This window comes from Piliocolobus tephrosceles, chromosome 8 (assembly GCF_002776525.5).
Source record: "Piliocolobus tephrosceles isolate RC106 chromosome 8, ASM277652v3, whole genome shotgun sequence".
Lineage (NCBI taxonomy): Eukaryota > Metazoa > Chordata > Mammalia > Primates > Cercopithecidae > Piliocolobus > Piliocolobus tephrosceles.
The window spans coordinates 75702843-75729934 of NC_045441.1; the positions used below are offsets into that span (position 1 = coordinate 75702843).

At 38.5% G+C, this 27092-nt stretch overlaps 1 protein-coding gene across 1 annotated transcript; it reads left to right on the top strand.

The window, feature by feature from the left end:
• Positions 1-5368: 5368 nt before the first annotated feature.
• Positions 5369-17661, top strand: LOC111552401 (putative protein SEM1). The gene is given in 5 exon segments (XM_023226618.3): positions 5369-5380; positions 15061-15275; positions 16611-16637; positions 17465-17516; positions 17518-17661. Coding segments are annotated over 5 exon segments (450 nt in total).
• Positions 17662-27092: the final 9431 nt, after the last annotated feature.

Here is a 27092-nt window from a genome sequence, read left to right on the forward strand (position 1 = left end):
TGTTCTTTGGTTTTTATTCTCCTTGATCTATGTTGGTCTCCAATTTAAAACAAAACAAAAACAAAAACAAAAGAATCCAACTTACAAGGGATGTAAAGGACCTCTTCAAGGAGAACTACAAACCACTGCTCAGTGAAATCAAAGAGGACACAAACAAATGGAAGAACATACCATGCTCATGGATAGGAAGAATCAATATCGCGAAAAGGGCCATACTGCCCAAGGTAATTTATAGATTCAATGCCATCCCCATCAAGCTACCAATGAGTTTCTTCACAGAATTGGAAAAAACTGCTTTAAAGTTCATATGGAACCAAAAAAGAGCCCGCATTGCCAAGACAAACCTAAGTCAAAAGAACAAAGCTGGAGGCATCACGCTACCTGACTTCCAACTATACTACAAGGCTACAGTAACCAAAACAGCATGGTACTGGTACCAAAACAGAGATATAGACCAATGGAGCAGAACAGAGCCCTCAGAAATAATACCACACATCTACAGCCATCTGATCTTTAACAAACCTGAGAAAAACAAGAAATGGGGAAAGGATTCCCTATTTAATAAATGGTGCTGGGAAAATTGGCTAGCCATAAGTAGAAAGCTGAAACTGGATCCTTTCCTTACTCCTTATATGAAAATTAATTCAAGATGGATTAGAGACTTAAATGTTAGACCTAATACCATAAAAACCCTAGAAGAAAACCTAGGTAATACCATTCAGGACATAGGCATGGGCAAGGACTTCATGTCTAAAACACCAAAAGCAACGGCAACAAAAGCCAAAATTGACAAATGGGATCTAATTAAACTAAAGTGCTTCTGCACAGCAAAAGAAACTACCATCAGAGTGAACAGGCAACCTACAGAATGGGAGAAAATTTTTGCAATCTACTCATCTGACAAAGGGCTAATATCCAGAACCTACAAAGAACTCAAACAAATTTACAAGAAAAAAAAACTAACAACCCCATCAAAAAGTGGACAAAGGATATGAACAGACATTTCTCAAAGAAGACATGCATACAGCCAACAGACACATGAAAAAATGCTCATCATCACTCGCCATCAGAGAAATGCAAATCAAAACCACAATGAGATACCATCTCATACCAGTTAGAATGGCAATCATTAAAAAGTCAGGAAACAACAGGTGCTGGAGAGGATGTGGAGAAATAGGAACACTTTTACACTGTTGGTGGGATTGTAAACTAGTTCAACCATTGTGGAAAACAGTATGGAGATTCCTCAAGGATCTAGAAGTAGAAATACCATATGACCCAGCCATCCCATTACTGGGTATATATCCAAAGGATTATAAATCATGCTGCTATAAAGACACATGCACACGTATGTTTATTGCGGCACTATTCACAATAGCAAAGACTTGGAATCAACCCAAATGTCCATCAGTGACAAACTGGATTAAGAAAATGTGGCACATATGCACCATGGAATACTATGTAGCCATAAAAAAGGATGAGTTTGTGTCCTTTGTAGGGACATGGATGCAGCTGGAAACCATCATTCTCAGCAAACTATCACAAGAAGAGAAAACCAAACACCGCATGTTCTCACTCATAGGTGGGAACTGAACAATGAGATCACTTGGATTCGGGAAGGGGAATATCACATACCAGGGCCTATTATGGAGAGGGGGAGTGGGGAGGGATGGCATTGGGAGTTATACCTGATGTAAATGACGAGTTGATGGGTGCTGACGAGTTGATGGGTGCAGCACACCAACATGGCACAAGTATACATATGTAACAAACCTGCACATTGTGCACATGTACCCTAGAACTTAAAGTATAATAATAATAAAAAAATTAAAAAAAAAAAACAAAACCTTTTTCTAACCCATGAAATCAAAATTGTAGGAACTGGTTCCTGATCTACTCAACAGCAATGCATCTAGCCTACAAGTGACTGCCACAATCAGATCAAATGCTTGTTTTTCCATTCTATGCCTAGTGACTACTAGGAAAAAAGTCCTGATTTTATGTGGTAGAGTTGGAACTAAAACAGGCACAACTGACTTGTTTGTTTATTTGGTAAGTAGACAACTGGCTTAGACAATTAGGATAGCATCAGGACTTAGTAGCAGGATAGCATCAGGACTTAGAATGTACACAGCATCACATTTAGTAAATGCTTGTTGAAATAAAATTGACTCGCTTTGTTCAAGATACATAAGGAACCCTCACGCAGTTCCCTCCTGCCCGCTGTGAGTCACATTCAGCCAACTGCCACCCAGCACAGGGCTACTCACTTTCTGTGAGTGAAAAGTAGCTCTTATAAAGGGATGGAGTATTAGAGCAATAATCTACTTATGAGCGTCTCAGTCTCAATTTTATTAATGACTTATTCTGTGACCTGAAATGGTCACTCAAGTGGACTTTCTATCCTACTTGCAGGTAATGAAAAGGTGGCAAATAACTGTTGTTGCCTAATAGTCTTAGTATGAGGACACTAGGCTGAATGAGGTATGTAGGCATTATTCAGGAACGCAAATTTCTTGACATAACCGTGGACTTCAAAAACTGTGAAGCTGAAACATTTTAATCTCAGGATAAACCCATTATTTAAGTTAAGGTACTTTTGAGAACAAATATGATTACTTCATTGAGGTATTCACACCAGAGTATTAAGACATTTTGGTTTTTGAAAAATCCATGTGCTTTCATTCTTTATCAGTTGGATATGTCTATTATAGTTAAGACTAGTCTATTAAATAATCTTTATATAAAATGATTTTATAGAAAAACTATTAAAATAAATGTCTTGTACAGAAAAGTTATAATGGGACAGAAACTATTATTAAACTCATTTTCAAGAATGATTCTCTACAAGAAATACTTTGTATGACCCTTGTTTGTGTAACCTTGTCAAGGTTACAGGGTTACCTGGACAATTTAGGTAACATCTCCCTGCTCCTCTACGCTATAAATAAGAACAGAAGCTACCTCAAATAATTAAATGTGGTAACACATATATGTTAGCAGAGCAGGATACACAACAATCATCTGATAAACTTTGCTAATATTATATTCTTATTATTATTGGCACACTTGAAGTATCAGTTGCAGAATACATTAACAGCAAGAAAAAAGCTCTGAACAATCTCATATTGTTTTGTTCTACGATTAAGTTGCAAGTTTCCCTCAATTCATCTCTATCGTATCTTCCTGAGAAAACAGCAGAATATAAATAAGTTCAATCATTCTCCATCTCAAACCTTGTAAGACTCTCAGAAAAGCCTATCTGATCTCTAGCAAATCTATACCAACATCATGCACACAAGCGTGTGTGTGCAAACTTGCGCACAGACACGTGTGCACGTGCACACCCACACAAAGCAACATGTCATTTTTAGTGAGATTCTCTATGAATTTCAATAACCATCTATAGATAAGGCTCATTCTTTAAATTATATTTTATGGCAAGCATTGCTATAAACAATAGGAATGTTGCTTAAAAGCATGAGCCTAGCAGGCGGGGGCGTGTGGTTTCAAGTTTCAGCTCTACAATGTACAATTATTTATCTTTTCTAATCCTTGGCACCGTCATCTGTAAGACCTGCTTTATAGGGGAAAGACTGTAGCTAAACGAGGTGCTGCGTGTAAAACACTCAGTGCAGGATCTGTCACCTTGTCAATATTCATTAAATTTTAGCTATTATTACTCTTCATTACAGGTGTTGTATTTTTCATCTCCGAAAGTTCTATTTGGATCCTTTTTATATTTTCCATTTCTCTCTTCTTAAGGCTTGTGTTTTCTCTAAACTTTTGAGCACGTAGAGAATATAATAAGTGTTTGAAGTCCTCATCTGTTAGTTCCGTCATCTGTTAGTTCCCTCATCTCTGTCATTTCCCAGTCTGGAAATACTTTGATCATTAAACTGGTGCAATCATAGGACTCACCTTGTTTGCTTCTCTTCTCTCAGGGATGAGAGTCCTGTGCTCCCTACTGTTCAATGTCTAAAAATTGCTATTTCACATTTTTTGTCCAGTTTTCTAGTTGCTCACGGTGGGAGGATAAATCCAGTCCACGTTACTCCATCTTAGCCAGAAGTTGAAGTCTTTGGCTATTATTATATATGAAAGTCAGTCTTACTTATAAAGCGGTCCTCAACTGTAAGTCAGATTAAAAGGAGTAACAAATGTGAGACATTACAGACTGTACAGATTTGTGTATGTGGTTATAGGATGTTATTAAATACATGTATCAATTTAAGCATGCACTATTGTCTTTTTCTTTTTGTTTTTCACTTCTGAAAACATTTGATCTTTGAATTATTGACACTGGGCCAATCTTTATGAAAAGCCACAAGTTAGGAAGCTTTGTATAATTTAAAATCCTGCTTAAGGTGTGATTAAGGCTTTTGTGAATGACTTGGTAAATTAAAATTTTCCTAAAAGAAAAAAATTTGATTTTCTTTTGTTTTTTCTGAGCCATGCCATCCTCTGAATATTGAAAATTAGATTACTCTTACATAAATACATTGCAACTGTAATTGAACAACATATGAAGCTGAAGTATTAAGATCCTCCCAGTGCAAGGTTTAATTTTTATTACACAGACTCATACTAATATTAAGCATTATTACATTGTTTAACATTAGATGAATTTGTAGAAAGTGTGTGTATGACAGAGTGTGTGTGTGTGTGTGTGTGTGTGTGTGTGTATAGGAGACCCAGGAAGAATATGCACACATGACAGGGAGAATTAAGCTCAATTTCTTGCTTAAATAAATATTTTATACTTGTTAATATGGTATTTAATCTTCAGGCTGAGAATTATAAATCCATGAGGGGAAATTGAGGAGTTCAGACTTTAAAAAATGCCCTTGAAATGAAATTTAATCACTGCATTTTGAGACATATAAAATATACTGCAAAGTGTGACATAGCGCTACAAAATTTTTATTACATAGAAATCATTCAAATGAGAAACACCTCCTAGATTCACAAACTGTAGTATATATGTCTAATAAAAATTACTCTTAAATCTTACATTTCCCCTTTGAGACATTTATTGTTCCTGGAGAAAGCAATATTTTTTTCTTATTCCTAAATCTGTCTTCTATTAAACTAGGAAGTTCTATAAATCAGTAATAACTTTTTAGATATCAACCTCTTCATAATTATGTCCTCCAAATCCAGGTAATTATTTACATATTTTATACAGAAATAAATAGGAGAAAACATATGTTCTATTTGATTGGGGGGAGGTATAAAGATTTAGATTATTTTTCAGCATTTGTGAAGTTTGGCTTTACACTCTTTTATATTACATTTGAATAATTAATTCATTTCACACAGAGAAACAAATACATCAGCTGATGCTATGCAGTTCTGAAGGAAGAACATGTATTGCCAGGTAGGAACTGATTCGGATTGTTTCAATATATGGCTTTCATTAAATATAATCTTCTACATGAGTTAGTATACCTTGAGTGTACTATGGCTATGATTTTAACTATCTAACGAGTCAGAATGAATGTTTGGTTTTAGTCAAATCGAGCTCTGGGTATTCTGATGCTTTTGCTGTATTTCTCAACAGGAAGTGGGTAAACTTCCAAACAAGAATGATCTCAGATTAAGAAACAACACCAGCATCTCGAAGGCTGTCTGTTTGTACAATGAAATGACAGCAAACAGAGAGGCCTGCAGCTGTTTTCCTAGATGCCTACTCTGGGTGCCAGCCATCTGTGTTCATTTAGATGGTGTATGTGTGTGTAGGTAGGTGAAGGGAGGGGGAGAGACAGATCTCAGGTTGCAGGTCTGAGTGTGGTCTCTGATACAGAATGAAACCTCTGCCTGGTGCCTCTCAAACAAGACCCTCATCTGCTGGTCTCTCCAGAGAAGTAATTTCACCAATACCAGCTGCAAGGGGTATGTTTTGTGTTTTCTTTATTCAAAGTGAAAGATGTTAAACAGAAATTTTCAGAAGCACTTTTGTTTGGAAGAGGGGAAAGGAAGATCATGGGAACTGGAAAACATCCATGAAATTAGCCCTAAATCATGGCCAACACTGATCATTTCCTGACAAGCTATCAACCAAGCCACAACAATAGTTTATTCAAGGTCCTCTGGTGCTGACAGTGATAGAGTATTGTTAATTAAATGTTGGTATAATGGTGGATATTTTTAAATTTTAACTTTCATAACTGTAATAGTGGCTAGAACAGCACTCTACTATCAGGAGTCCTCAAAATACATTGTTAATGTCTGCCTTACAGATTGCATTAACAGGAATTAGAAAAATATCAGTTTGAAGTAAAGTCCCTGAGAGCTTATTTGACTCACCTAAGAGCAGTGAAAGAGAACAGAAAGTAGAGATGCTTTCAGTCATGTTAGCTCCAAATTTGGTATTTATTTGTGAAAAAGTCTATCTAAATACAATGTCTATAAATAGGAGATGGAAATGAGCTAATTTGGCTGTGTGATTTTATTTATTCATTATTCATAACCAAAATATTCTGGTTGCCTTTAATTAATGTTATATTTCACAACATTTCTATATGGCCTGAAATATCATTAGAATATTCTTCCAATGCTATTCTCCCACCCTCTCTCTTTCCCTCTTACTCTGTCTCCATCCCCTTCTCTCTCATTATCTCTCTGAGTTTTTGTAGCTCTCATTTATCTGACCTTCTGTGACATATTCATAAAATTTCACAATATTTCTATGGCCTGAAATATCATTAGAATATTCTTCCAGTGCTATTCTCCCACCCTCTCTCTTTTCCTTTTGCTCTCTCTCCACCCCCTTCTCTCTCATTATCTCTCTGAGTTTTTGTAGCTCTCACTTATCTGACCTTCTGTGACATATTCTGGTCTCAAACTTGAATTGGTCAATGTTGTGATTTTAACACCCATGTGCTAATGTAAGAGGAGGGCATGCCAGATTCTGGGGTTAACTTTCTGGATGTCGTGTCTGCTTACAGAAAAATGATTTGTATTCCCAACTTAGTGTCAAATTATCCATTTATGAAATTATTATAAGGTATAAAACTATTCCTCCTAAGCCCTTCTCAAGAAAAAAAATCTTTTTATTAACTGGACGAAAATGTTACTTGAGAAAAGCTCCCAAAATTTATAGTAGTAAGAACATTTCAAATTTCTTAGAATGCTGTGTTTCTAGGGTTTGCATGTAATCAAAATGCTTAAGAGAAGAGCAGGAACACTTATTAAGTATTTCACATATTTGGAGAATTATTTAAAATGAGAAACAGACTCACCTGGGTAACATTTTGCCTTGAAAATTCACTGGCCCGAGTTTGTACACCACCATGCAAAAGATGCATAAGGAACTATTTAAGCTGAACTGTTTCTATTCTGGTATTTGACAACCACTACAAGAGATTTCTTCCTGGGTGTAAAGCAGTTTCTTCCTAAGGGCTCTGATAAACTCTGTCTCTACCTTTTACAATTTGTGTCTTCCTGTTACTCTGTCTTATTTCATGAGCCAGCAAGCACATATCTGTCCAGACTCTTAGGATTCTCACAAAAAGTACAGGACAAAGATCCTATACTCAAGAAGCTTAGCATGTGGTTAGGGGGAAGCAACACTAATACATGTAGGAAATAAATGGAGAACCTACATGTTTTGAAGAGCAATAGGAAATGGTTTTGAGAGATTAGGTGAGTAGAAAGCAATGGCATAGATTAGGGAAATAGCTTGGCTTATAAGACTAACACTGAAGAGAGCCCTTTCAGTAGAGAAGAAGGCAAGGAAGACATGTAAAATAATGTTGGACAGATGAGAGGGAATTAATTCATTTACTACCTTGAACTTAATGTCACTGTAGATTCTTGAGTAGGGAGTGACATGATGAAGCAGGTATTTAGGAAAATCACTCTGACAATGATATTGGAGGTTTGGTAGGAAGCAGTCTGGAAGCATGGAGCTGTATCAAGCAGCCTTTGGAGTGATCCACAGTGATCAGACTTGGACTGAGGTTATGGCAGAGTTAATGAAAATAGCCCAATCTTGAGGATACTTTAAAGAAATAAACAATAGTATATGGCAGACTATAGGAGAAGGGCACTGGTAAATCGTCCAAGGTGACATCATGATCTCAAGCTTGGAAAGCTGGAAGAACGCTGGTATCACCCAAATAAATGAAAAAGTTGGTAACTTGGATAGGATATGCATTTTCAAAAAATTATAAAATGTATTTGAGAGTATGGTAGCTTCAATTAACATTCATACACACACACACACACACACACACACACACACACACACACATAACATTCTAGGCCAGGCATGGTGGCCTGTAATCCCAGGCCAAGGTGGGCAGATCACTTGAAGTCAGGAGTTCGAGACCAGCAGGGCCAACATGGAGAAACCCTGTCTCTACTAAAAATACAAAAATTAGCTGGGTGTGTGGCTCCAATCCCAGTTACTCGGGAGGCTAAGGCACGACAACCACCTGAACCCAGGATGCGGAGGTTAGAGTGAGCCGAGATTGCGTTACTACACTCCACACTCCAGGCTGGGAGGCAGAGTGAGACTCCATCTCAAAACAAACAAAAGGTTCTAATGTTCTAGCATTCTTACTTTTGAATATACAGCACAAATAATTGAAAGTAGGGATTTGAACAGATGTTTGTACATCCGTGTTCACAGAGCAGCATGATTCACAATAGCCAAAAGATGGAAACAACCAAAATGTCCATTGAAGGATGAAGGAATACACAAAATGGGGTGTACACACACACGAATATTATTCACCCTTAAAATGGAATGGACCAGGCATAGTCGCTCACACCTGTAATCCTAGTACTTTGGGAGGCCAAGGCTGGTGGATCACTTGAGCCCAGGAGTTCAAGACCAGCCTGGCTAACATGGCAAAACCTTGTCTCTACAAAAAAAAAAAAAAAAAAAAAAAACTAGTTGGGCATGGTGGCGCACACCTGTAGTCCCAGTCGCTCAGAAGGCTGAGACAGGATGATCACTTGGACCTGGGAGGCCAAGGCTCCAGTGAGCTGTGAACACACCACTGCACTCCAGCCTGGGCAACAGAGTGAGACTCTGTCTCAAAGTAAAAGAAAGGAATGAAGCCCTGATACATGCTAAAACATGGATGAAACTTGAGGGCATTATACTAAGTAAAATAAGCCAGATACAAAAGGACAAATATTGCATGATTCCACTTACATGTGGTACCTGTAGTAGTCAAATGCCTGGAGACAGGAAGTAGATAGAGTTTATCAGGGGTTGCAGGGAGAGAGGAATGGAGAGTTACAGTTTAATGGGTACAGAGTTCAGTTTGGACAGATGAAAACATTCTGGAGACAACGGTGGTGACAGTTGCAGAACAATGTGAAAGTACTTAATGCCACTGAAATCTATACTCAACAACAGCTAAAATGGTTACGTTTATGTTATGTATATTTCCAAATAGAAAAATGAGTGTCATAAAAAAAAAGCCATGTAAACACTGAGTGCAAACCAAATAAGGGCTTCCAAGAAACAAGTGGAATCTGTACACCTGAATTCAAACTTAGGAACTGCCACTTACTAGCTGTGTGCCTCTTTTTCTTGTCTATAGAAGGGTACAATGATGAGAACTAAAAGAAATAACATGTAGCACTCCCTTTGTACTTGGTAGGTGCTCCATAAATATCAATTTTCTTTACAGTTAAAAAAAATTATTCTTCAGTTTGAACTTTTTCCCTGGACAGAATTAGACTTCAGATATATTACTGTGGATCTTTCATGCCAGAGAGTAACTTCAAAGAAGAGGTGCAGCAGCTGCCAGAGAGCAAAGACATGCCTCGTTCATGCAGGAAGGGCACCTCTTTCCTTATGCAAAGACTGAAAAACAGGAAAACGTAGCAGTAAATATGGGACTGCCTTTGTCTGGCAGCTTCCCTTCCTGCCTGTGCCTCTAGCCCAAATCCCAGAAACATCTGTCACATACACTTGACTGTGTTTGGTTTTTATCTTAAAGAATCTTTATGACTAAATAAACTAATAAGACATGAGAAAACTTTCAAGTTCTCAGAAAGTTGACAGTTGGCTCAGAAATGCCCTGATGATTTCAGTTCTATCAGTTCATTGGTAGAGAAGGAGGTTCAAGGGAGAAGTAAGACAATGTCATGGTAAAAAGCTAGCACTGCCTCTGGTTAAGAAAGAAAACTGGAAATTATCATAACTATTAGCATGTGGTTAGAAAGAATTTTAAAAATATCATAAATGTTACAAAAACCCTTAGATATTTTCATGACTTCTAAAACATTATCATGTTCCTGATTAATATAAGAAGAAATTTTTTTAATCAAAAAGGATGTCAAAGCCAGAATCCACTGATGAGAAAATACTTCCAAAAATCTAAATAAGTAACCAAACCTCTCTGCTTTAAAAGAAAAAAAGAGATACCTCTGTAAAACAGATGCAGCAACACAAAGCGAGATACATGAATTTAGACATTCATTACATTTGTATACCCCATATCAGTATCCTTAAAAACTGCAAGTAATCTCAGAGATCCTGTATGCTGGAGCTAAGACCAGAATCCAGGGCTCCTAATCCTGAGTTCAGTTTTATGTTCCACTGTATCCACTGCCACTGCAGGGGGTCACAGAGTGGTCTTCAAAGAACCCCCCAAAACCACCCCCATATCCAATATTGGCATAACGGATCCAAAATAAAGCCATCTGGACAATTTTGATTGTGATCCTGAGATGCCACCTCATCCAAAATAAACCTCACTTGCTCTGATTTCCAACTGACTGACAATCCACACCACACCTTCCAATGTGACCACATTTGGCTTGGGCTTGTGGTTTGCATGTTAGTCCACCCCCACCCTGACCCCATGAATAATCACCTCTCCAACTGAAGTTCAGACGACAGGCATCCTGCCTCCTGCTTTACATCGCAAGCATTTTAAAGAGACGCCCTTGTGGTCTTAATTCCTGGAAAACAATCATTTACACTGTGCAAAACTTAAAACTCTAGGGAGGCGGTTAAGTAATTTAGCATTTTTGTTTCATGTGAAAATATTATTTCCAGTTCATAGTGGGAAGTTCAAAAACGTTGTTTCTTATCATTAACAGCTCTCAGAAGTGTGTAGTCTGGGCTATTTATAGGTATGTTCCCTATAAAATGCCCTGAGGAACAGAATACAGGTCTTTCTACAAAGAAATACCTTCAATATCTTTTGCTGTTTGAGGAAAAGGTCTTTAATTTAGAGTTGAATAGTCATAGAGGTAAACACTTTAAAGTCCTTGGAATCTGCAGTTAGTTTAACAAGCTTTTAAGACAAATGAGGAGTGTTTTTCGTCTGTAACGTTGTGATGACTGTGAATTGGAAGTAGAGAGTATACAGCTCATCCATTCAAGAAATTTTTTTTCATCCCATTCTGTTCCAGACTCTTCAAGGCAGTTGGACACACATGGATCTGGCCCTCAGGGATCTCACAGTCAAGTCAGGGTTCTGTACAGGATTGAATAGTGTCTCCTCACAATACCCCTGCACAATTCATGTCCACCAAGAACCTCAGAATGTGACTTTACTCAGAATTAGGGTCTTTGCAGATACAATTAAGGCGTAAGTTAAGAAAAGGTCATCCTGGATTAGGGTAAGACTTAAATCCAGTCGTTGTCATCCATATGAAAAGAAGAGAGGGCGCACAGACATAGAAACACACAGGCCATGTGCGTGTGAAAGTGGAGGCAGAGACTGGAGTGATTCAATTACAAACCAAGGAAAGCCAACTATTGCTGGCCACAGCTGGAGCTACAAGCAGCCCCCTCCCAGGAGCTTTTGAGGGATGGTGGCCAGCCAACACTTTGACTTGGTTCTTCCAGCCTTGACAACTGTGAGAGAACAGATTGCTGTTGTTTTAAGTCACTCAGTTTGAGATAATTTGTTACAGCAGCCCTAGCAAACTAGTACAGGCTCCATCTTCAAAAAGTCTGATTTAATTGGCCTGGGGTAAACTTGGGCATCAGTATTTTCATGAAAGCTCCCTAGGTGATTCTAATGTTTTAGAACCATCACTCTAGATTGGTAGCTTTCAAAGTCTTCATTAGCATCAGCATCAACTGGGAACTTATTACAAATGAAAATTCTCTGGCCCCACACAGGCTTCCCAAATTAAAAATTCTAGGGGTAGGGCTCAGCAATTTGTAGCTTAACAAGCACTCCAAGTCATTCTGATGCCACTAATGTTTGAGAACCATTGTTCTGGTTGATAGGGGATCCAGGGAGCAATGGAAAATAATCAGTGAACAAGAATGGAGCAAAGCCAATAGGCAGGCATATTTTAGAAAGTAAGGGAGGAGTGTTCATGTGTTCTCCTGGAGGCACGGTGACAGTACATCTGAAAACCTCAACATCATGCTTGGTGTTGCTTAGAGGTATGTGTCCAATCAATCATCTTCCAAGTGCAATTTTTGAAGACCTACTATTTTTAAATGTGAGGGCGGCCCTGACAATTTTCTTGCTACTCAGGTCTATAGCCACCCAGACTCTACATTAAGATTGTATCTGTACACACATCCCAGGAGGCAGAGAAGGAGGGCAATCTCAACACCTGAGATGAAAAACTTCATTGAGGCCAACTTCTTTTCATTCAATTATTAGAAAACTGGCTCCCTTTGCCACTTCTTTTACCCACAGCCCAAAGAACAAAACAGGCCAATACATTTCATTTTGGCATGGAATTATGCTCTTTGCCAGAATCAAGCTATGTGAGGCTACAGTAACCACTAAGGATGGGGTAACTGGAAATTGCCCCCCTTGATGAAAAGCCTTGGTAAAATCCACATGGCTGGCAGTTGATACAAAAGAAAATATTAGATGTTATTTTTTTCAGAGATGAATGGTTTAAGAATCCAATTTAAATATTTTTATTTGTTTGCTTGATTTTCATGCTTCTGACCTCAAGCCGAAAGGCTTCCCTGGCAGCATTGACAAGATTCTTTCTCAAGTTGCTTGCATTGTAGTCACATGTTCAGCTCAGCTTTCTCTTATGCCTTTATGGCCCTAGTATTGCATTGTCAACTTAAGGTACCATTTCCACAAGCATCAAGGTAAAAAGTACTAATTTTTCTTATAACTCTTTCTCTTACTCGATCTAGATTTAGAAACTATCCTGACAGAAAGAATTAACTTCTCATTTCTAGCCAGTACAAGAGAAATTATTAAGTAGACCAAGTTTGTCTTTGAAGTCCCTTTCCGTTTCTTTTTGGGGTGCTCATCCCATGCACTCAGTGACCACAAGCAGACGATTGCTCAGGACTCCCATCTAATTGGAGTGGTCCCTCATTTTTCAGATTTTTCTTCTTCTCTCCTGTCTCATAGTACATTAGTCTTGTGGATTAAGAAGACCATGCTCTCCCTTAGTTAACAATAGAGATATTGGGTTGATGATTGCTATTTGTTAATTAGCTGAGGTTACCCTTACTAGATAAAGTAATATTTTAATCCACATGAAGTACAGACATCTTCTTACAAGAGGAAATGTGAATGATAAGAACAGCAAGCTCTTGCAGACATAGCTTGGGGACATCTGCCTGGAGTCCTTACAGAGTTGCCCCAACTGGCTGGTAGCTCATTGATGTCAAAATCAGCTAGTGTGTTTGTTAAACGAAATGTAGACTATTGCATTCCACCCTAGACCTTCTGAATCAGAGTCTCAGTGGTTGGCACTCAGGAATCTGAATGTTAACAATTCTCCTGATTATTTTTTGGTGCACTGGAGATTGAGACTCTCTGGTGTCATGGAACGATCCCCAGATTCAGAGTTGTCAGGCCTGATTTTTAATCTCATCTTCACCATGTGCCATGTAGTCCTGGGCAAGTCGTGCCTCTGGTTTTGGGATTTAGCTCCTTTACTGTCACATGCAGGTAAAAATACTTGCCATGTCCACCTTAGAGAATAGTTGTAAGGCTCAAATGAGTTAAAGCCTCCAAACTGCCCTTTGTATTACATGGCTGGCACTAGAGTAAGGTGAGTTGGATACTCACCTTGGGGCACAAAATTAAAGGGGGTCCCAAAAAAACCCATAATCAAGATGAATGATATTATAATGCAATATTTTAAAATAAAAATTAGTGCATAAAAGTCCATAATGATCAAAACATCAACACTTGTGATGTTTTGGGTTAGTGTTACTAATTTTTTTCTTTTGGCCTCGAATTCATAGTATAGCATGGCATTGTTACTAATATTTATTCTAAAATTTGATGTTGTGTTTACTGTAGATATTTTGGACTAGTTTTGATTTTTAAAAAGTGCTTCCATCGAAATATTGTTTTCTTGATTAATTGATTACTGTGTGGTACTCCCTTAAAATCTGCATCTTGGGTTAGTAACTCACTGGTCTCTCTCTAGTCCCAGCCCTATAACGTAGAATAGGTTGTGCAGTTGCATGTTGTTTTTACCAGGCTTGGACTCTCCCAGCTCCAACATTTCCTCAAACAGTTGCATGCTCATGTCAAAAAGCCCTGCTGGCATCCTAGCTAAATTCTGCCTGTTGAATGGTGGGAATGTGGTCCTAAGAACATAAGGCAGGCATAGGCACGCGCACCGTGCTTTTCAGGGGCCTCCCTTTCCCAGGGGCACAGAAGAAGAACTCTTCATTGGGATATTTGGTGTGAGAACCAGTTTAACTGGTGTAACTGGAAAATTTGCCTTTGTTTAAGGAAGAACTCCTGCAACTACACACCCATCCCAGAAAAGTTTGGATTTGCAAGTTGCCTCATGTGTAGCTTTTTCTTTCAAAGGCTACTATTAGGTACCAAGGTTACCAAGTCCTCTTGTGCTGGAGGCAAGAATAAGTGACACCCAGACTGGGTAGCTGGTAACCAGGGAGTGGAATGATTAAAATGAGGCCTGAGGGTCGGGGAGAGGGGTGATCTACTGAGCAGAAAGAAGCCCCTGCTCTTACGCTGCTTTTGGTTTCCCCACCTCACTCAAGGAGGCTGCTTAAAATCCAGTAATGAGAAGACACAGGGCCAGGTGGAACAGGTGCCCACCTCCTCACCTCCTGCCAACCTGAAAGGTCTAGGATAATACCTTCAACTTCTTTTATAGGACCCCAACGTTTGTGCAGTGTTTGCTGTACAAGGAGGAAAAATGGGAAGAAAGCATGGCATAAAAAGAAGGAGGAGACCCAGCATGAGAAACCCAGCTCAGCAGGCCAGAGGACCCTGGATCCATGAGAGTAAGCATCCAGCCTTCGCAAAGCAACAGATAAACTTAGAGATGCCCAACTCTGGAGTGACAACAGAGCGAGCCTGGGTGTGCAGGTAAGCAGATGACAGCCACAGAAGGAAAAAAAAAAAAGGTAGAAAAAAAATTAACTCTCTAAGTCTTTGACACCAGATACTAAAACTAAAGACCAACAACATTGTGACATTCTCAACCATGATCTTTACACATGATATTTTCCTTTCTTCCAATTCTTCCCTGGTCCATACATAATTATTTTTAGAATAAAGTGTTATACAGCTTATCACATATCAGAAAAACCTTGGTGGCTGTGGTAAGTTAAACAATGTCGCCCTCACCCCCCACAAAAAGTCCACATTATAATCCCTGTACACTGTGAACATGTTGGCTTACAGAGTAAAAGAGATTTTGCAGATGTGATTAAGAATGTAGAGATGGGAGGCCAGGCATGGTGGCTCATGCCTGTAATCCCAGCACTTTGGGAGGCCGAGGCGGATAGATTACAAGTTCAGGAGTTCAAGACCAACTTGGCCAACATAGTGAAACTCCATCTCTACTAAGAATACAAAAAATACAGGGCATGGTAGCATCCCAGCTACTCAGGAGACTGAGGTAGGGTAATCACTTGAACCCAGGAGGCAAAGGTTGCAGTGAGCCAAGATCGCACCACTGCACTCTAGCCTGGACGATAGAGTGAGACTCCACCTCAAAAAAAAAAAAAAGAAGGTAGAGATGGGAAGATTAGCTTGGTTTATCTAGGTGGGCCCAGAGCAATCACAAGGGCCTTTATAAATGGAGGCAGGAGGCTCAGAGTGAGTAGAAGGAGTTGAGAAGATTAAAGCAAGAGGCTGGAGGGATTGAGGGAGGGGCTTCTAGAAGTTGAAAAAGTCAAGGAGCCCCCTGAAGCCTTGAGAAGGGATACAGTCCTGCTAACACTCGTGTTAGGCTTCTGACCTCCAGAACTGTAAAAGAATCAATTTGCCTTGTTTTAAGCCACTAAGTTTATGGAGATTTGTTACAGTGGCAATAGGAAACCAATACAGTTGGTAATGGGTTAACAAACACTGGTCATTCTGACTTTAAAAAAATTTTGCCTAGACTTAATAAGCAATGACCTTGTCTTGCAAGTAATTTGGTGGCAAATGTTCAAAGCTGGCAAAACATTTACTTAGCTGTGTATCTGGAGGACCTCAAAGTTTGTTTGAGCTGAACATGGCACAGTGCACAGGCCTGACGCTTTGGCAGCACCCAGGTCAGTGCTATATACTATGAGGCACTTAATAAATGTTTTTTGTCAGTCTCAACAGGAATAACAGCTGACTGTGGGTTATGGTGTTCCCATTTCCACCAGGGTAAGACAATTTAGAAAGTTGGATTCCAGAGACTTGAATCATGAAATCTAATATTTACAGCTCCACCTCAAGAAAAAAGAATTGAGCAACGTAATGGAACAAAGATATAAATGGATATAAATGAGTAACTTTTCTATATGGTGAGAGGATTTTTAAGGATACCAATGAAATGGAGTCATTTGGAAGGGTTAGGATTCGGGAGGCACTTTTTGGTAAGTGAGTGGAATAACTCCTTGTCAATTCCATGCTGGCTTCTGCATCTACTTGTGGCTGTGCCTTTTCTGTTCATAATGGTTATGGCACTGATGTGTTTATACTTTCCAGTGGAGTCTGAATCAACAAGGTTTATACACACACAGATAATTCAAATCCATAAAGCCATGCCTGTGATTCTCTTCAGGTGTTTATTAACTTAGAGTGAGGCACATGTAGCCACACTTAGCATTTTACCTTATGGTTTCTGGCTGTCTTCTCTGGTTCACATGAAGAGCTGCTCATTCATCTTCACAGTTAGAGAGATGCCACAGTTTGATGTGTCTTTGAAAAAGAACTTCACTCTATAGAGAGTTAAAGTCATTGTGGTGAAGATGAAGTTGAAAACAGGCATATGATTTTCAGATTCCTTTCTGAGCAGCGACCACAGGCAGGAAGGAGAATGTACTCAGTGGCTACATGAGTACACTCTGTAGGGCATAACCTCTGGATCTATTCTGCCAGCGATTGCATCCCACATTGCCACTTACTAGCTATCTTTTCTTGGGGAACTTACTTAACATTTGTACCTTAGTTTTCTCATCTCTAAAATGGGGATGATTGGATCTACCCCACAACGTTGTTGTGAAGATTGCATAAGTTAATACGCATGAAGTGTAATCAAATGATTCCTGGCCCACAGTATTTATCATTCTTCTTCATGGGTCCTTCACTTTTCCCACTGCTCTACTGAGCCCCGCACCATCCTTGGTGCCAGCACTGTGAAGATTGTTCTTGCCTGCCTGGCTGCCATTTAGGTGATCTCTACAATCTGGCCCCAGCAGAAAGAACTTGCTGGCAGCATATCAATAGCAGAGATGGAAGTGTGGTCATATGGTGTCCACATCTATTGAAGTAATCATGCTGATACCAGTTATCCCTGGCTCTCTGTCTTCAAGGCACATGGTAGAACTATACTTCCTAGCTTTCTGTGTGGCTGGGTGGGTCACATGACAAGTGCAGACAGATGAGTTATGATTAGAAACATTTAATTGTTAATACATATTCTAGTGCTCTTTCCTTCTGCCATCACAACTGACGATGTTTCAGACAATGACTTCTCCACCATGCTGGTTCCAGAGTGAAAATAGAGCCCAGCAGAGTCTGTAGCTGAATACAATATGGACACGTAGGGTGAATGAGAAAAAGCTTTTGTTGGGTTTAGCATCTGAGGTTTGGTGGTTTGTTACTATTGCAGCACATCCTTACCTATGCTAACTAATATGATTATCATTGACTAACCTGACAACAGAAGAATCTTTCCACTTCTACTGTGATGAGGAACAGAGTTTTACCTGTTATATCTTATTATTAGATAGCAGCAGCCTCTGGAAATAATTCTATCTCTACCACTTCTTACCCATGTGGCATAAAGCCAGCTACTAAACCTCTCCATGTTTCAGTTTTCCCTTTTAAAAGTGGGAATAAATAAGACCTTTCTCATGGAGTTATTGATCAAATGAAATAATTAAATAACGAGTATTTAAATTTTAAATTTAAATGAAAATTCAAATGAAATAATGCCTATGAAGTAGTTATTCAGTCCATAATATCCTCAGTAAACAGTAGTTGGTGTTACTAACACAAAGGAAATTGACAGAGCCATGCCATTTTTCCAGAGCATTTTCTAGGACCATAGTATCTCAAAAAATCCCAACTTTCCCTGTAAATTTGAGCTGTAAACAGGTTAATCCATTGCAATGGCCTGTGCATCCTTGTTGTTAGAGTTTAGCTATCAGTCATCTTGTTGCTGAGAACAAAGCCAGCCTAGTTGTTCGTAAGCAGGCCTCTACAGAGACAGAAACTGTCTTGTATTTATTTGAATATCCTCCACTGCATTTAACACTGTGGCTCAGCTATATTTCTGGATCTTTATTTGTTTTGAATGCTTCTTATGTTTAATTTCTGCCATCTCCATTAGGAAAACAATGTAATCCTTCCTCCAGCGCTCATGGTGTAAGTCTCCATGACCGGGCAACATTTGCCCCCATGTTTAAAGAATGTAGTTCTATAAGATGCGTTGACCATCTGACAGGAATTCCTGCACCAAATGGTCAGTCAGTGAAGATCTCTTTCCACTGGTAACTTTATCAAGAAAGTAAGATACAAGACTGTATGTAAGGTATATTCTCCTATGTGAAATCAAGGGACAGAAAATAACTGGAAGGAAATATTCCAAAATATTAGCAGTAGTTTCTCTCAGAGTGTGATGTATACATTTGGATGGGTGATATATAAAGTACTTTTCATAGACCTGGGCAAGAGATGTTTTAGAGGGCACCACATACCACAATCACCCACAAATAAATGTATTAAAGAACACACAGATGCCTTTATCACTCAGGATGTGGCACTCAGAGCTGGTCCAGCATAGTCTATAACACTTAACATCCCTCTCATGACCACACTGTTCAGGTCCTAGGGAAATGTACCTCTGTATTTCTTCCCTGTATCCTTAAAAGAAAAGCTGACCTAATTTGAAAGTTGATAAAAATCAGGGATTATGACGGTGTTGCTACAGAATTCTTGGAGGATGTAAGAGAAAAATAGTACTGGATTATGAGAAGAACAAAACTTATCAAATTCCTCCCTGAAGAGAACATAAATACAATAGATTCTTTTACAACAAAGTGTCATTTCTCAATAATGCCAAGAATCCTTTTTCATGCTTCTCTTCTTGTTCACATTCCTGGTTCCCATGCTACTCAATTAGCATAATATTCAGAAAAGTTGCAGATGGTGATTTAGGAACACTTTGTAATATTAACATTTCATATTACCCTTAAATTTGTATGCGTGCATCATATGTGTATCATGGTACCAATTCTTTATATTGGTAACTAGGTGGACATAGAGTGTTTACAATGTGAGTAGTGTTATCTCTATAAAAACAAGATTTAATTAAAATGTTAATATATGAAATGAAATTTTGGCATATATTAATTATAACTTGAATTTTACCTTTTAAAGTTAATAGATCATTTTGAATATTTTAAAAGACTTTTGTAAACATATAAAATAACTTTTAGATTTTATTTTTCTATTTAATTTATATATTCTCATTAAAATATGTTTAAGTATACTTTGAATATAATTGCAATTTTTAAAGCCTTCAGAGAATTACAATGAGTTGAAAACAAATTATGTAAACATATTGATTATAACAATGAAGTAGTTTTTCTGAAATAATGGCAAGAAAACTTAATTGATGGAACAAATACAAATTTATAAGTTATGTATGCATTTTATTACTCATTCAACCATCACAACCCATAGACAGAAAAGACATTTTGCCAGCCCTCAGATATATAAAAACTGTAGCTTTACATATATCCTTTAGTTTTTGTCACTATAAGGTATATTTGTCAAGGTAGGAGGATAAAATATATTTTATATAATAGTTTATAATAAAGAACTAAAATCCCCTCCAAGTGTCAGCTTCAACAATCCCTTTGGGTCTATTTGTTCAGACTGGAGTGTCCATCCAGTCTCCCATTCCAGATGAAATAGAGATTAAAGCCCAGATTGTCCCCAAATGGCAGTATACCTGACCTTGTGGCAGGACAGAAAGAAGGCAGCCTGCAGGAAGTGACTGATTCACCATGAAACAGTGGTTTCACCAAAAGAGAGACCTCCCAGCAGCTCCAGGCCAGAATTATAAAGTACTTTAAGAGCCAGTTCCACAGGAAGAGGGCCAATTATGTCCCCAGACTGACATGGTACAAAAGAATAGCAGAAAGATACAACCATGGGGAAAATCGAGCCCCACAAATAAAGTCTCTTGTGGTGAGTTTCCTTTAGTTTCCCCAGCCCCAACACTCAGATATGCTTAAGACAAAAAGGCCTTGAACTTGACAGACAGCTGAGAGCACCGATTGTCTCAAGAGCAGAGATTCTTTGAAAATGATACGGTGTAAACACTGTCAAATGGCTCCCTTTGCATTGAACTGCAATCTCCAGCTATAAAGACTGCCAGGACCAGCAGGGGCAAAGCTCTGGGCCATCCCTCAAAACACCAGGCTTCTGCTGTCTGAGGGCTCCTGGACTTCCTAATGACAGAGGCCTAGGAAGCCCAGGTTTGGGATACGTTTTTTCGGAGGAATCTCCAGGCACAATACTCAGAGAAACAAGCAGCCAGTGAAGAAGGTTGTGCGGCCCCTGTTGGGAAGGTTACTAAGCAGGGGGACCTTAAGGTGAAGACAGCTGGGCTTCTCTGCTTTTTTTTTTCAACCGTCTTTCTCAAAGCTTAGCTGGACAAAGCTCTGCTGAAGCCAGAGATGGGCCCATGGATGTGTATCTTCTTCTGGGACCGTGCTGCTGGGAAGCATCTCACTTGAGAGAAATTATAAATGTTCTAAGCTCCTCAGAATTCCAGATTGTTTCTAAAGGCGGCAGTGCAACCTAGATGGATTCTCACGTAAAGCGCCCAATCAGAAATCGATCTGGGAAGCTGGTGTTAATTCACGAAGACACGATTACTGGATACTGAAGAAATGAGTGCTGCTCGGACCTCACTGAAAGTTCACACATTTGAGAAAACCTGGCATACTCTACCCTGACTTGCCATATGCACATATTCACAAAATGTCCAAGGTCTGGTACCATCAATGTTCAGGTTATTCATTGCTGCCCTCATTTATCAAATACTTATTTAGTGCCTGAGCGTTAAAACACAGGAATGTGAAGAATCACAATATTCTTGAGCCCTTAGATTTTTTTAGGTGTTTAAATAAGGCCAGGTTCTTCTATAGGTGGAATAAGGTAAAATTCAGTTTGACGGGGGGACAGAGGGTATAAACAACTTCTCTGTGCCCTAGACCATTGAAAACACCAAAATTTGTATTCCAAATTTTAATATAGAAATGTGGTCTGGCCTGATTTTCTTCCTTGTGTTACTGCTTTAATCTAATCCTTCTGTAGCAGCAGTCCCCAGTGCAGAGGCTTGTACTAGTGAATGTGTTTGGGGAGTACATAGAGGGAGAAATGTGGTGTTCTCTGTGTGTGTTCAAAGCTTTTGATGTTAAAAAACACACTCTCTACCCTGTGGCTTTTCCACTTACGAGACTTGCTCAGGTCTTCTGTGTCCCTTTCCAGGCGTCTGCTCACGTTTGTCCTCCATGAAATGTCCTCCAGTCTCTGTCCAGCTCTGTTTCTTGCAGTTGGTGCCCTATTTATACATCAAAAAACCAGTAAAGCTGCCCAGGAGTACTGATCTCTAATGCCAAGAATAAAAAATCACAGTAAAATGTATAGCTAATTTTTCCTGTTTTGAATGTGCCAAGTGCTTTACTTTCTGTTTCATTTTATATTCACAATCTTTGCCATTGTTCTAATGAGGCACTGAGGTCACGAGACTGGCCCGAGATCACATTGCTGGAATGCAGCACATCTAGGATTCAAAACCAAATCTCTTTGACCCCCAAACCTATGCTCGGAGTTAAAATGCTGTGTGGTCTCCTCTAAGCCCCTTTAACACCCACTGTCTCCAGTTATGTCCTCTTTTCCATTCCTAATATGATCTGTCTTCTGTTCTTAATACACGCAGCCAGAATTTTGTTCCTTTTCAAAGTTTCTTAAGAGAACCCATCTTAATTGTTGATCAATGTTTTCTATTTCATTAATTTTCAACCTGATCTTTTATTTCCTGTGACTTAGGTTCTTAAGACTTATTTTCCTGTTCCTGTTTTTAATTTCTCAAGTTTGATTAGTTCATTAATCTCTACCTTTCATCAATATGAGCACTCAGGTAATACATTTTCCTCTACGTACAGCTTTTCTTCAAGTTTTGATATTTAGTCTTGTTAATCATTCGATTCCAAGTATCTTCCATTATATTAATTCTATGATGCAGAAATTATTTGAGGAGTTTTTAAACTTACAAGTATGCGTTTCTCTAACTTAATTGTAAGAGTATAGAATGTATGATACCAGACTTTTGTGTCCTAGCACATGGTCACTTTTCATAAATTTTCTGTGTGCTTGGAAAAAATACATATTTACCAGTTGTTGAGCAATGTTCTTATATAGATTCATCTTATCAAATGTGTTGGTGGTATTGTTTGGTTCTATATACTTTGCAATTTTTGTCTTTTGATCTTTGAATTATTGTAATAGAAAAATGTATTAAATTTCTCTCAATGGTGGTGAATTTAGCAACTTCTTGTAGTGTAATCAGAATTTCCTTCTGATGGAATAAATCTCTGTTTCTAAGTTGATATACACCTAGAATGGTTAAAGCTTCCAGTGAATTACATCATTCATCATTATGTAGGGACTACCTTCACTAATATTTTTTGCCTTATAGTTTATTGTGCCTGATACTAATTACTTTCTCTTCACCAGCTTTCTCTTAAGCAGTATTTTCCTAGTATTTTTGTTGTTGTTGTTAATCTTTTAATTTTAAACATTTCTGGTGGAATGTCTCCATATTTTAGGTGTCCTTTTGGGGAAAACATAACTGAACTGGATTTTATTTTTTAATTTGGTATGATAGTCATTATCTTTTAACTAGAAAGTCTAACCTATTTACGCTTATTGTGAGTTGTGATATATTTAGTCCATGTTATCATTTCTTCAATCTTATCATTTTGGTTTATTTGTTTTTTTCTGATTGTGTTCTTTCCTGCCTCAATTTAAAAATGTGTTCCATTTTATTCTTTCTATTAGTATAAAAATTATAAATTTGATTCCCCTTCTTTAATGATTTTCTATAAATATTAACATTAATATTTAAGTTAAGTCCATGTCTTTGCATTCTCTTCGAATACTAAGACTTTATAATACTTTCATTATAATGATACCACCACTCCATAAACAAATAATATGCTATTTCTGCTTTTTTTTTTTTTAGTTTTACATGTTAAGCATTTATTATTTTATACAGTTCCTATTTATTTCAATATACTGATTTTTTTTTTTTTAATTTAACTTCTAGGGTACATGTGCATAACGTGCAGGTTTGTTACATATGTATACATGTGCCATGTTGGTGTGCTGCACCCATCAACTCGTCAGCACCCATCAATTCATCATTTCTATCAGGTATAACTCCCCAATGCATTCCCTCCCCCCTCCCCCCTCCCCATGATAGGCCCCATTGTGTGATGTTCCTCTTCCCGAGTCCAAGTGAACTCATTGTTCAGTTCCCACCTATGAGTGAGAACATGCGGTGTTTGGTTTTCTCTTCTTGTGATAGTTTGCTAAGAATGATGGTTTCCAGCTGCATCCATGTCCCTACAAAGGACGCAAACTCATCCTTTTTTATGGCTGCATAGTATTCCATGGTGTATATGTGCCATATTTTCTTAATCCAGTTTGTCACTGATGGACATTTGGGTTGATTCCAAGGCTTTGCTATTGTGAATAGTGCCGCAATAAACATACGTGTGCATGTGTCTTTGTAGTAGCATAATTTATAATCCTTTGGGTATATACCCAGTAGTGGGATGGCTGGGTCATATGGTACATCAAGTTCTAGATCCTTGAGGAATTGCCATATTGTTTTCCATAATGGTTGAACTAGTTTACAATCCCACCAACAGTGTAAAAGTGTTCCTATTTCTCCACATCCTCTCCAACACCTATTGTTTCCTGATTTTTTAATGATTGCCATTCTAACTGGTGTGAGATGGTATCTCATTGTGGTTTTGATTTGCATTTCTCTGATGGCCAGTGATGATGAGCATTTTTTCATGTGTCTGTTGGCTGTATGAATGTCTTCTTTTGAGAAATGCCTGTTCATATCCTTTCCCCACTTTTGGATGGGGTTGTTTGTTTTTTTCTTGTATATTTGTTTGAGTTCTTTGTAGATTCTGGATATTAGCCCTTTGTCAGATGAGAAGATTGCAAAAATTTTCTCCCATTCTGTAGGTTGCCTGTTCACTCTGATGGTAGTTTCTTTTGCTGTGCAGAAGCTCTTGAGTTTAATTAGATCCCATTTGTCAATTTTGGCTTTTGCTGCCGTTGCTTTTGGTGTTTTAGACATGAAGTCCTTGCCCATGCCTATGTCCTGAATGGTACTACCTAGATTTTCTTCTAGGGTTTTTATGGTATTAGGTCTAACATTTAAGTCTCTAATCCATCTTGAATTAATCTTCGTATAAGGAGTAAGGAAAGGATCCAGTTTCAGCTTTCTACTTATGGCTAGCCAATTTTCCCAGCACCATTTATTAAATAGGGAATCCTTTCCCCATTTCTTGTTTTTCTCAGGTTTGTCAAATATCAGATGGTTGTAGATGTGTGGCATTATTTCTGAAGGCTCCGTTCTGTTCCATTGGTCTATATCTCTGTTTTGGTACCAGTACCATGCTGTTTTGGTTACTGTAGCCTTGTAGTATAGTTTGAAGTCAGGTAGCGTGACGCCTCCGGCTTTGTCCTTTTGACTTAGGATTGTCTTGGCAATGCGGGCTCTTTTTTGGTTCCATATGAACTTTAAAGCAGTTTTTTCCAATTCGGTGAAGAAACTCATTGGTAGCTTGATGGGGATGGCATTGAATCTATAAATTACCTTGGGCAGTATGGCCATTTTCACAATATTGATTCTGCCTATCCATGAGCATGGTATGTTCTTCCATTTGTTTGTGTCCTCTTTGATTTCACTGAGCAGTGGTTTGTAGTTCTCCTTGAAGAGGTCCTTTACATCCCTTGTAAGTTGGATTCCTAGGTATTTTATTCTCTTTGAAGCAATTGTGAATGGAAGTTCATTCCTGATTTGGCTCTCTGCTTGTCTGTTACTGGTGTATAAGAATGCTTGTGATTTTTGCACATTAATTTTGTATCCTGAGACTTTGCTGAAGTTGCTTATCAGCTTAAGAAGATTTTGGGCTGAGACGATGGGGTTTTCTAAATACACAATCATGTCATCTGCAAACAGGGACAATTTGACTTCCTCTTTTCCTAACTGAATACCCTTGATTTCTTTCTCTTGCCTGATTGCCCTAGCCAGAACTTCCAACACTATGTTGAATAGGAGTGGTGAGAGAGGGCATCCCTGTCTTGTGCCAGTTTTCAAAGGGAACTTTTCCAGTTTTTGCCCATTCAGTATGATATTAGCTGTGGGTTTGTCATAAATAGCTCTTATTATTTTGAGGTACGTTCCATCAATACCGAATTTGTTGAGCGTTTTTAGCATGAAGGGCTGTTGAATTTTGTCAAAAGCCTTTTCTGCATCTATTGAGATAATCATGTGGTTCTTGTCTTTGGTTCTGTTGATATGCTGGATTACGTTGATTGATTTGCGAATGTTGAACCAGCCTTGCATCCCAGGGATGAAGCCCACTTGATCATGGTGGATAAGCTTTTTGATGTGCTGCTGAATCCGGTTTGCCAGTATTTTATTGAGGATTTTTGCATCGATGTTCATCAGGGAGATTGGTCTAAAATTCTCTTTTTTTGTTGTGTCTCTGCCAGGCTTTGGTATCAGGATGATGCTGGCCTCATAAAATGAGTTAGGGAGGATTCCCTCTTTTTCTATTGATTGGAATAGTTTCAGAAGGAATGGTACCAGCTCCTCCTTGTACCTCTGGTAGAATTCAGCTGTGAATCCATCTGGTCCTGGGCTTTTTTTGGTGGGTAGGCTATTAATTGTTGCCTCAATTTCAGAGGCTGCTATTGGTCTATTCAGGGATTCAACTTCTTCCTGGTTTAGTCTTGGAAGAGTGTACGCGTCCAGGAAATTATCCATTTCTTCTAGATTTTCTAGTTGATTTGCGTAGAGGTGTTTATAGTATTCTCTGATGGTAGTTTGTATTTCTGTGGGGTCGGTGGTGATATCCCCTTTATCATTTTTTATTGCGTCTATTTGATTCCTCTCTCTTTTCTTCTTTATTAATCTTGCTAGCGGTCTGTCAATTTTGTTGATCTTTTCAAAAAACCAACTCCTGGATTCATTGATTTTTTGGAGGGTTTTTTGTGTCTCTATCTCCTTCAGTTCTGCTCTGATCTTAGTTATTTCTTGCCTTCTGCTAGCTTTTGAATGTGTTTGCTCTTGCCTCTCTAGTTCTTTTAATTGTGATGTTAGAGTGTCAATTTTAGATCTTTCCTGCTTTCTCTTGTGGGCACTTAGTGCTATAAATTTCCCTCTACATACTGCTTTAAATGTGTCCCAGAGATTCTGGTATGTTGTATCTTTGTTCTCATTGGATTCAAAGAACATCTTTATTTCTGCTTTCATTTCGTTATGTACCCAGTAGTCATTCAGGAGCAGGTTGTTCAGTTTCCATGTAGTTGAGCGGTTTTGATTGAATTTCTTAGTCCTGAGTTCTAGTTTGATTGCACTGTGGTCAGAGAGAC